The 12,530-nt window shown below is 35.2% G+C and overlaps 2 protein-coding genes across 3 annotated transcripts in view; one reads left to right on the top strand and one right to left on the bottom strand.

The window, feature by feature from the left end:
- The window catches only part of RabGGTa (Rab geranylgeranyltransferase subunit alpha), a 34,822-nt gene that overhangs the window by 4,351 nt on the left and 17,941 nt on the right, over positions 1–12,530 (top strand). Inside the window, exon 6 of one of the 2 annotated variants that reach the window (XM_074173799.1) lies at positions 3,914–6,035. The exons of the other annotated variant lie outside the window; for it this stretch is intronic. Within the exon in view, the coding sequence (XP_074029900.1) occupies positions 3,914–3,996 (83 nt within the window). The 3' untranslated portion in view covers positions 3,997–6,035. Of the gene's footprint in view, positions 1–3,913; positions 6,036–12,530 lie in introns of those variants that run through there. 2 annotated transcript variants of the gene reach the window in all.
- On the bottom strand, positions 943–11,813 carry LOC111513894 (lipase 3). Its single transcript, XM_023170118.2, has 4 exons — positions 11,548–11,813; positions 6,840–7,088; positions 5,725–6,057; positions 943–1,523 (listed from the first exon to the last, which is right to left on the bottom strand). The coding sequence occupies exons 1-4, from the start codon at positions 11,741–11,743 to the stop codon at positions 1,006–1,008; spliced, it is 1,296 nt and encodes a 431-aa protein (XP_023025886.2). The 5' UTR covers positions 11,744–11,813; the 3' UTR covers positions 943–1,005.

Below are 12,530 nucleotides of genomic sequence, written 5' to 3'. Positions count from 1 at the left end.
CATAACAATCTGCACTGACAGCAGACAAGCCCTATTAGCCTTGAACAGACAATGTGTAACCTCAGGGCTAGTACTAGAGTGTCACCAAGATTTAGCCAAAGCCTCGGTAGATAATAACATTATCCAGAGGTGGGTTGAGGGGCACGACAGGAGAAAAGGTAATCGCATTGCCGACTCTTTAGTCAAGGAAGCGGCTGGACTAAGGATTTTAGGACCCAGTGGCACCTACAGCCTAATTACTTCGACAATTGCGGAAATAGCCAAATGTCACAACCATGCTCAATCCCCAAAGAGATGGGATGGAATCAAAGGATGCAATCTTGCCAGGATCACCTTGGGCGACCCTGGGAAGCGGGTGCCGAAGAAATATGTAGCGATGACCAGGAAAAATCTACGCTTTACAGTAGGAATTCTGACTGGCCATTGTCAACTAAGGAAACACCTCCATAATATGGGGCTAGTGAACACACCTCTACGCAGGATGTGTGAACAGAAAGATGAGACTGTCAGGCATGTCCTATGCGAGTGTCCGGAGTTATCGTCAATAAGAGAGTGTGTGTTCGGCGAGTCTTGGCCTACACCTGTCGATATAAAGGAGATGTCTTCCATTGACCTGTCCATCTTTCTGGAAAGGACAGGATGGATGATGATCTAGGAGGACAACTCCTCAGGAGGATGTACAATGGATCACATGGGCCTAAGTGCTGTGGGCTTACAGTCATCCTCCCTACTCTACAGATACAGATCCCAGAACTATTTTACCACAAATTAAAGTATTAGAAGACAATGTACTACTATATTGTAGAATGTGCGTCATCAAGGAATCCTTATACTTTTGTTTTAGTTAACACCTACACTTCCTTACCTCACAATGAAAATACAATTCTACGTTTCAATGGTTACAATTGAGTTCAAGTGTAACTTAAGTACCAATAAAAACAGTTTTGTTGTTTTGATAAGACAACTTTATTTTTCAGAAAAGGATAGTTTTGACATTTTTTTTTTTTAGTATTTTTCGAAAATTTCTTGAACCTTCTTGTAAACTAATCTGGGAGCATCAATACCAAATGTGAAATCTAAATGATTCCATTTGGGGTCTGTCACCAAGATTTTCTCTTTCAAACAAGTACCCAGGGCCTTAGCGAGCCTTTCGACATCTGTAACAGCAGCCATCCAATCATTTTGACTGTAGATCAAGTGAATTGGCGTTTTAATTTCATCAAGGTTATAATCAGGTGGTACCATACTGCCGTATTTTCTAGTATTTCCTATCAGACCTAAATTGTACTGACAAAAACGTCCAGAATTTATTTCCTGTGCATAGTGGAGAACTTGTTTAGTTGCAACTCCTGCAGGATAGTGCTGCACAAGTTCCGGTATCAGCGAGACGTTCATTTGTTTCGGACTGAAACCGCAAACGGCGAACAATGCATTGCTGCATAAAAGGGCGCCTATCTCCCCAGAACAAATTGCCGATGACAACATGCTCATGAAACCACTCTTAGGGAGAAACTCATCTTTGCCTGAAAAATCGTAATTTCTTGTTTACACATTGTTCTATTCTGTTGATATTAATCATTCACTTTCATAGGAATAAACAAAACAGTATACATTTTTTATCATAATAATAGTTATAATAATAACAAAAAATGATGGTTCTTCACTTCCACATAGACGATTCAAATCTATATAGAAATTTTAAATGTAATTAAAATGAATAGTTAACAAAAAAAAAGAGAACTTTGCATGACTATTAAAAAATCTGATAGTCTATAATAGTTCCCTAACAGGTATGCTTGTAATATTTTCTAAATTATATATTTTTTGATGCCTTCACATATTCACTTAATATTGTTGAACATTTTTGGATTATGGTCCAGAATATTTTATTTTTGATTTAGCAATGGGCACATGGAACTGGTTTTTATTTCTTGTAGCATGGTGATGACTGTTATTATTTAACATAAAATGCATTGGGTATTTGAACTCTAATTTATACCAATCTCAAATTAACCAAAAAAAATTTCAGGAAATCGAGTAAGATATCAAATGTAGACAGTAATTCCTTTCAATGAATTCATCAAGAAAATTCAACACCAATATCACTGATATCAAAGTTGCGTGCGACAGAATCAGTTTGGATCTGCGATTCATTTTTACCATATCAAGGGCTCATTCAGTTCTCTTAAATGAGTCAAAAATAGAAATCCTTGTGTTTGATCACAAAAATAATGCTGTTGCTCATAGTCCGGAACCGTAGATTAATTTAAATGATCAAGTATTGAAAACCTCGACCCACTGCAAAAATTGAGGACTTTACCTGGACATGAATTTGAAATTCAACTCCCAGATAAACAATGTATTGAAAAAATCATCTGCCATGTTTGAAACTTCATATCTGCATTAGCACATTATGAACACAGAAATGAAACTACTACATTGCAATTCGTTAATTTATTCTAGTTTTGCCTTTTGCAATGTTATATACTTACCGGTCCTCACTAACAAAGATCAGTTTAATCTTCCTCTTCTAGATGATCACTTGGTAATCGAAACACGTGGCGAGGTGTTAAAATAACGGTTTGGTGTTGGGAAAAAACTCCAGTAATATTCATTACTACACCAAAGGTTTCAAACAGTGCATCACAAGATCAGTTAAGTCTAAGATTTCAGAACTAGTGCAGAAGATATTGTTAGATATAACATTCGTAAATTTAATCACATAAGCGACTTGTTTTATTGAATCAAAATGGTTTATTAATCTGTGAAAATGATTTATATTACAAATGCTATGTCTTAATTTCAAAATAAAGTCAGCTGGTGTCCCTATACCGGATGATTCTCTAAGGTGGCTCACCCCTATTACTTTTTTATTATAGTCCCATTTACATTTTTTGACATATCTCTGTATCTCTAGAGTAGTGAGGGTGAGTGCAAACCCACAGCACTTAGGCCACATGTGACCCATTGTACATTTTCCTGGGGAGTTGTCCTCCTAGGTCATCGTCCATTCTGTCCTTTCCAGGAAGGTGGACAGGTCACTGGGAGACATCTCCTTTATATCGGCAGGTGTAGGCGAAGACTCGCCGAACACACACTCTCTTATTGACGATAACTCGGGCACTCGCATAGGACATGCCTCACAGTCTCATCTTCCTGTTTACACATCCTGTATAGAGGTTTGTCTACTAGCCCCATATTATGGAGGTGTGTCCACTAGCCCCATATTATGGGGTGTTTTCTTAGGTGACAGAACACATAGGTGTCAGAAATCAGATAACCTACTGTTAAGCGTAGATTTTTCCTGGTCATCGCCAGATATTTCTTCGGCGCCAGCTTCCCAGGGTCGCCCAAGGTGATTCTGGCAAGATTGCATCCTTTGATTCAATCCCATCTCTTTAGGGATTGAGCATGGGTGTAACATTTGGCTAGTTCCACAATTGTCGAAGTCATTAGGCCGTAGGTGCCACTGGGTCCTAAAATTCTTAGTCCAGCCGCTTCCTTGGCTAACGAGTCGGCAATGCGATAACCTTTACTCCTGTCGTGCCCTTTAACCCACCTCAGGATAATGATATCATATACCAAGGCTTTGGCTAAATCTTGGTGACACACTAGCCTTGAGGTTACACGTTGTCTGTTCAAGGCTAATAGGGCTTGTCTGCTGTCAGTGTAGATTGTTATGTTTTTACCAGAAATTCCTTTCCTGGTTATTTTTTTTGTGGTGATTGAGATACCAGCCAGTTCTGTTTGGACCACGCTGGTATTTTTTCTCATTCCCCACTTAATCCTTAGGCTTAGTGATCTGGAGTACACTACACATCCTGAGCCTTCTTTGGTTTTTGAGCCGTCTGTATATATGCGTATTGCATTTGTAGCATCTGACTCTGTGTTATGTTTTATTTGTATTTTGTAGGGTTTATTAAACACAAACCTGGGTTCAGTTGCATCACTGGTTGTCTGCAGCAGAAGATGCGCAGTAAACGCTTCCCGCCATAGGCCCAGCCTCAATTGACCCATTCCTATTTCGAGGTTCACACCAACCGTGCGCAATCGTACCATGGCCATTAACGCAACCTCCTTAACGTACAGGCCCAGAGGGGTCAGATCCATAATTAATTCCATCGCCGCGGTTGGTGTTGTTCTCATGGCTCCTGTGATTTTTAAACAAGCCAATCGCTGTATTTGATATAATTTTTGGATGGCCGTAGCTTGTAGAAATTTCGGTTCCAATGCAATGGGAACGTTAACATAGGTCTTGTTATTGCAGAACTTAGTGCATAAGTATACCGAATACGTATTATTTGTTATTAGGTATGATCGTTTCTTGCAGCCGAAAAATAGAGAAAATAAAGTGAAAGTGTGTGGCATCAAATTATTCGTAAGAAAATGATCTTTCCCAAAAAGCCAACGAGCCACACCCTTTCCATTTGAAAAAATTAAGTCAACTGGAAACATTCATATTTTCGACTGTGAAATAATTCTTAAAAAGACTGTGAAGTCATAAGCCTCAAAGTCGTAGTTTTTCCATGTTACTTGATCAAGAATGAAGCGATTCACACGATCCATGCCATTCTAGATCAAAAAATTAAAATTGGAATAATAATGACTTTATTTGTCAAATATTGACAAGTGAAGTATTGTTGGATTTAGAATGTCATTCTCGATCGAAATAAGTAAAAATATATAAGATGTCCCATTTAAAAATCGAAAGTTGGGATCATTTCCGGTCAAACCGGAAGAACGGCAAAACAAGTAAATGAAACAAAAAATGTGAATTGAACTATAATACACAACCCCCAAATTTCGTTTTTTTATCTCCAATAATAAAAAAGTTATAGGGGAGAGCCACCTTAGAGAATCACCCGGTATACTCGTATATGATATCCGAATTCGTAGAGTCGAATATACATAACAGTGAAACAAGATGTAGCTTTAAATATATGCTCCCAATACACAAGAGCGCAGTATTTCAAAAATTTTTATACAATGCTATTGATATTCATAACGGTTTGCCTGATTCAATTAAAAGCATTGTCAATCCAATCTTTTAAAATGTTCGTGAAATTCCATCTGTGTGAACTGCAGATATATTAATGAATGGTCCAATGAGCCAAAAATGACAGCCGTCTGCATTGAAAACTCCACGATGAATATCGTTTTGCTCTGGTGGTTGAGAAGTACTACATTAGAGGAAGGAATAGTTACAATCAATTCGGTTCTTTTCATTCCCCACAATACTATAAAAGTGCCGTAGATGGCAATAAAGCACTCTTAGGACCGCGTTATGTCGATGGATATAGGCTGAGACCGCATATGCTGGACATGCCGACAGCAAAATACGAACAATCTGTGTTTTATAAATGTTCACGTACATGTCATTCCCAATAAAAAAAGTTGACGCAGTATAATGACTGATTTTGGTTGCAGACTCAATGTTATTCACATGTAGAATAAACAAAATAGTACCTAATGTGGAATTTTGTTATACACTCGTCATTTGCAATGACACAAATTGTTTCCGGTTCTGAAGATATGGACTTATGTCACGTGGTTGTTTCCGATTTTGTAAACTGTCTAGTGAAAATCTCACAAAGTGTTACTTAAATACGTTATGGATTTTCTTCAAGTATCGGCTAATTCCATTACATTTGAAAATAATAAATAATTTAGGGTGACTCTTGAAAGTTTACCTAATATTGAAAAAATCTAAAGCATCTTATTCACCTATTAAATCCATTAGCACAGATATAGACCTTTCCCCTGCAGCAATCACTCTTACTAGAGGACTTGTCATGTGGTTCATGAAAGCAATTGGAGCCAAACTGACGTGTACTTTGACTTTTTGGTTGTATTCTGGTTTTGATGATGCCATTATGTAGAAGGCAGTGGTTCCTTGGGAGTGTCCAGCATAGTAAATTCCATCAACGCCAGTTTTGTCAATGATGTAGTCGATCATCATTGGCAGATCTCTCATTCCTATTTCGTGCCAACTGAAGTCCCAGAATTCAGACTCCTTGTCTGGATTCATAGTTGTGTGGTTGCGGGAAAAAAAGTTACCTGAACATATACATTTTGAATAAAATAAGTAATATTTTGAGTGATGGAAAGAATTTTTTTGAAGAACTGTGCAAAACAGCTCCAAAAAAACTTTCAATGATCAAGTGAAATTCAACAGATATTGAAAGCCATACCTACTTTATTTATTGAAATATAGGATGTTATTTAAAAAATTATGGGGCAAAGAAGTAAAGAAGAATTGTAAGGGAGATGACATCAAGAACTGAAGAATGAAATTGTGGGTATTGCTAGACTCTTATGGATCTGTTTATATTTGTTTTGCTTGATTTTAGTTTTATAATATGTTGTTTGCTTGGTTGGTCAAAAAATTGTGTATCAACTTGTTTGATTTTATATCTCGTTTCAGGCAATATTTTTAACACATTTGGTTTCGTAGATCAGAGAAGTCTAATGTCACTCAACATTCTTTAGAGAAGGGCTACAGAATAAATGAGAAATGCTTGAAATTGCTGAAACCGGTGATTGACAACAGGCTTTCAGATACCTTCAAAAGTTTAGAAATAAAAAATTGTGGAACGATATCTATGAATAATGACAAAGGTTCCATTCCAAAGAACCTCTTGTTTATTAGTTAACATATTAATGAGGAATCGAGATACCTCTATATAATAACACACTAGGAAAGCGTTTAATGACACAAATTTAAATGCCTTGATTTTAAAATCATATGCTGATGATGGTAACTTCGTTAACGAAATGCGCGTCGAGAGACAGTATTTTAATTCTGGTGAGGGAAAAGAACACTTCACTCACTCACTCACCTCTAGCGTTGCCTAGCCATACATCATACCCTTCGTCTGCTAGAATGTAACCAAGTCCTTTTCCGGGACCAGCAATAACCCAATCGGTCGATGATGCTAGAAGACCATGTTGAAGGAGAACTACTTTACCATTATTTTTCTTGCTTCCTTTTCCGTGAGGAATGCGGTGAAGATTCAGTATGTAGCCATCCCATGTTGTGACATAATGACTTTCTACAGGATATCCATTTTTTGCTACCATTTCTGGTACTGTTGACAAATATTTATGATAGCATGCATAGATTTCTTTTCAATTTAGTGAAATGATATAGTTGGTCTTGTGAGAAAAAAATGTCGTTTCAGACAGAACACCTACGTTAAATACATTTTTAAATGTTTTGTTTTTGCATCAGGATATGTACAGTTGAGTTCAAAAAAAGTGTCACAAAATTAACATCTACGATTTTTTTTTCCTTTATTTCGAATCGAATACTCCACATATGAGAGGTTCTTGTTTTCTAAATCTACCATTTCTCATGATATATTTGAAATATTGATTCATTTTTGACGTTTTCTATGATTTCTCATAGTGTAATGTTTTTATTTGAAAATATGATCTACGTGAAAATTGGTTCTTACTTGGAATATTTGATAATTCGTTATGTTGAAAATTTTTTGCCAAAAAAATTATCCTATCAAATTTGTCTATTTCTAGTCATGTGTGTCGAAATAACCAATGAAACCATCATTACACTGATAACTACCCATGGATAGTTTTCACGGGTAGTTATCACTTATGTCATGACATTGCTAAGCAACCAACACAATAAAGTTGTTTGACATTTCAGTAATTCAATTTATTTCGAAAATGTCACTTCCTCGCTTTGGTGTTCAAAATGATGCGGCAATTGACAAAATCATTGAAGAAAATACACCAAAAAATACTGTCAATAGTAAAAAATACACTTGGAAAATATTTATGGAGTTATATCATTATACGAATTGTTCTTTTAATAACTGTGTGTTCAATAAATAATTTTGTTCGAATTGCAAAAAATTTTCTCACCGAATATCCCTCGAACATTGATAAATAACTCATAATTTTATCACAACTTTCTCAAGCATGTTATTTTAGGTAACATCCCTCCGCCTTCGGCGTCGGGATGTTACCAAATAACGTGCTTTCGAAAACTGTGATAAAATTATTTCGTTAGTTATCAATGTCCATGGGATATTATAGCTGATAACAGATATATGGTGAAATTGATGATAATTCAATTCATCAACAAGCAAATAGTAATAGTGAGTATTCATGAGATCATAAAACAACAAAGACTTATTTGAGTACTATCTAACTTCCCAAAAACCCCTCACTTGCACTTCTAATCCTATTCAACTCATTTGACACTGTATGACATATCGGTTTTTCGATGTCACTTGATTCGATAAAATAAAATTTATTGATAGAAATGTTAGTCAAATAATAACTGGAAAACATGGATATTGCGATAATTTGAATCGTTTTTTTTCTGAAAGCAGTGTTTTAATATCCCTCTATGTAGTGGAATAACTTAGTGTTTTTATAATTGGAGACAAGACACTGAACGATGTCTTGTTGAAGATGTTGAAGGCTCAGAAGTCTTCAGCACAAACATTGCCAAAAGTTGGTGCATATTCGATAATTCAATGGTTGCAAGTCAACCAGCAAAATGTTATTGAGAAAAGTTGTTTACAATTGAAAATTATGCCTAAATACTGAAACATGGCCTCCCAAGTAATTTTTTTATTTTTTTCATTAATGATTCTCAATTTGTATTTTTTTTGGGGCCCGCTTTTGTTCGTTATTTACATCAATGATTTTTACAACTATATGAAGCCATGTCACAGTGTACTATTTGCTGACAATACGTCCTTCATATACTCTTCTATGAATTATTCAGCTCTTGTTGATAAGTCTATGGAAATATAAGAAAAAGCGGAGCACTGGTTCAGTGTCAACAAACTCATGATGAATAAGGAAAAATCACAAAACATGATTGTTTCTATTGCTCTGTCATTACCTGAATTCCAGTGTGTCAAATTATTGGGTTTTACTCTGGACAATAGGCTAAATTGGTCAAGCCACATTTCAAGTTTGAAAAGTAAGCTATCGAGTGCCTTATTTTTACTTAGACAGCTGAAACCAATAACAAATTTCACTAAGTTGAAAATAGTATTTTGCTCGCTCATACAGTCTCACATTTCTTACGGTATTCTACTTTGGGGAAATTCTAGTGATGCCCAATGCATTTTTATATTACAGAAAAAAGCTCTGAGAATTCTTGCTGGAATCGGTTTTAGGGATTCTTTCCGTGAATCATTCATCACTCATGAAATTATGTCGGTGCCTTCTTTGTATGTTTACTCAAGCCTATTAGATATTCACAAAAGGGCCCCCTTGTTTCTCAAGCAATCCAATTTACACAATCATGATACACGTAACAGCAATTATATTAGACCTCAACGTTTCAGGCTGATGAAATCATAAAAAAACTCCTATGATTTCAAATTGTATAATGCACTTCCTGCCAATATTAAAATATGAATGTTTCGTTTTAAAAAAGTTATAAAAAATATTTAAAAAAAAACTGTTTTTATTCCACTTCAGAATATTTAGAACATGTGCGTAGACACACTTTTGACGCAAGGAAGATGCTCGCCGAACCTCCACACTTAATTTGAATATGTTATAATGTACCCTGTAAACTTGTTACAAATTTTTTACTGTTTATTTTATTTTATAGAAAACTTTGTACCTTGCACCTATTTTTTTTTCTGACTTGTCATAAATGTATATTATACATAACATGATCAAATAAATATATCTATCTATCTATCTATCTAATCACCATCAGCACTTCCATAAAGTAATCATAACCAAATCAATTGAGTATAACATTTGTTCAAATTCATGAATATTTGTGAATTAACTTGGATTTTTAATATTTTAGGGAATTACAAACTTCATGTTTGTTGCAAGGATATTGAACTTTTAAATTTCGTATGATATGAATAGAAAATAATTTCATGAAAATCAAAAGATAAATAGATAAGTACTATTCTGGGCATTCCCATATTAATTTCAATTTAAGAGTCACCGGTAGACAGCTGTTTCAGCCTATTCGGCATCGTCAGTACCGGGCAGGTGGTCCTCGATTGAAGACAAAATGTGAAAAACCAAGAACAGTACCTACTTGATGAAAATAACTGCCTAAACGCAATCGAGACATAAGTGGGACCACCTATTGATGTGACATCCAAGTCAACTTGCCAAGTGTTTAAGTCAGTGTTGGTGGTTTGACCAATCAACCAACAACTGCGGTAGCAGAAATTTAGGAAGCTATCCTGGAATGCCATCGGAAAACGAATCCACATGTTTCTAGAAATGATATGAAATCGAGAAGAAAAGTTAATGCAGTCAAGCTGCTGGAAAATAATTTCATGAAAATCAAAAGATAAATAGATGAGTACTATTTTGAGCATTCTCATATTGATTTCAATTTAAGAGCCATCGGTAGACAGCTGTTTCAGCATATTGGGCATCGTCAATACCGGGCAGGCGCTCCTTGATTGAAGACAAAATGTGAAAAACCAAGAACAGTACCTACTTGATAAAAATAACTGCCTAAACGCAAGCGAGACATAAGTGGAACCACTCATTGATGTGATATCCAAGTCAACTTGCCAAGTGTTCATGTCAGTGTTGGTGGTTTGACTAATCAACCGACAACTGCGGTATCAGAAATTTAGGAAGCTATCCTGGAATCTGTTTTCAAAATCTGTTTTTCCGTTAACCAGCTGTCGCACCCCTACGAACGACAACCCTCAGAAGTCGAAACTTGTGCGAGCTAAGGATTAACGAGGTCTTACCTTTTAACGTGTGATTCCTAACACGGGAATGCCATCGGAAAACGAATCCACGTGTTTCTATAAATGATATGAAATCGAGAAACATTATTGCAGCAAAGATGCTGAAAAATAATTCGAAGAAAATCAAAAGATGAATAAATTTGTACAATTTAAGAGCCACCGGTAGACTGCTGAAATAGCTATCTTTTAAATTGAAATCAATATGGGAATGATCTGAATAGTACTTATTTATTAATCTTTTGATTTTCATGGAATTATTTTCCACATCCACCATTTTTGAAATCTGAGATCTTTCAGAATTAAATCTATCGTGAAGAAGAAACTAATCGATATTGAATCCTTAATATCCTTAATATATTTTAGCAAATGCTTGTTTTATAGTATGTTTCAACTCCATTCACCATCATTTTATAAAAAAAAATGTGGGAAACTTCCAAAGTAAGGAAGAAAGTAATTACCTGCAATAAACTCTTCACAAAGCAACAAGAGTTTAATGAATAATTACTTTCTTTGTATAAAGGTCTTGGGTTGTCTTTCTGGATTGGTATTTTTTTCTGTAACAATCGAATTTATGATACTTATGCTGAAGGTATTCAAATTTGTAACCGTTTTCGAGCTGAAAAATATATGGAGTTTTATAATGGTATATTTCATTTAAAAAATATCTAAGACATACAACACTAGTTCAAGTGTATAGACGTTTGGACAATACGAAATTATATGGAATCGTAAAAATGATTATTCACCATACTATATATGTAGGTACCTGCTTTTAATTTTTGAAAAGTGATGACGACTCGTGCACTCAAATATATCTCACCTCTGTCAATGTGTTTCTTGTCAGAATTAGAGTCCTTTGGGTCCAAAATATTGGAGGTGATGTTCAGAATATTTTTGGCTGGGTTCAATACTTTTGAAGATGCATCTAGGAGGTTTCCAGTGGCAGAATTCAGCACCGAACCATACCCAATACCGGCTAAGATAGCCACAAGAGACAATAGCAAAGCAATCCGCATTTTTGCACCCTGTTTCACAGTGATTCGGAAAGAATGCCGAGTTTGCAACTATGTCCCAATTTATACTTCGTTAAATAATTGAGTGGACAAATTATAATTTTTATTTATTCTTCTTATCAAAATTCAACTATCTATAATTGGCATAGATATATCTTTGTTTTGACTGATATTTGTTATGTAAAAAACATTATTTTTCTCTTAATTAACTGTCTTGCTATAAAAGTTTCCAAACAGTTTTCTACAAAAATTGGACGAGTTTGATGTTGGCAGATCTAAATAGTCATACTTTTTGTAAACATAGTGAAGTGTTCCTCTAGGACCTTTTACTTAGTTTGTGACTGACGATTTGACTTAGAAAGAATAATCACATCTTGCGCACCTTTCTTCTACTTCCCGATGAGAGTTAACCTAGTAGGTTATTTTTTTATTCAGGCCACAGTTTTGAATGCTTTTCAGTATTATAACTGCTTATAAAAATTAATATTTCAAGGCATTGATCATAAGAGAGGTTTCTTAGAGTATAGTGAGATTTCATTCATAAAATTGATGACTTCACTTTTGAAGTAGTTATAGAATCTGAAGGATCCCACACATATACTTTGCATGATGCCCACTGCTAGATTTGTTCTCCATTTATCTGGGAAAATTACTTTTCTCACATCAGAACAAAAATATTGTGTAGCAATCCTGTGAATGATATCTGATTCAATTCCATAACGAATGTTTGGAATACAAACTGGATAGAGAAAAGTGTTTTTTGTATAACTCAGCGTTCATGTAAAAGTAT

The sequence above is a fragment of the Leptinotarsa decemlineata genome, unplaced genomic scaffold (assembly GCF_025532065.1).
Source record: "Leptinotarsa decemlineata unplaced genomic scaffold, Ldec_3_MD MMD2_tig00000505_RagTag_RagTag, whole genome shotgun sequence".
NCBI classification, from domain to species: Eukaryota; Metazoa; Arthropoda; class Insecta; order Coleoptera; family Chrysomelidae; genus Leptinotarsa; species Leptinotarsa decemlineata.
This window is presented reverse-complemented; position numbering and strand designations above follow the sequence as displayed.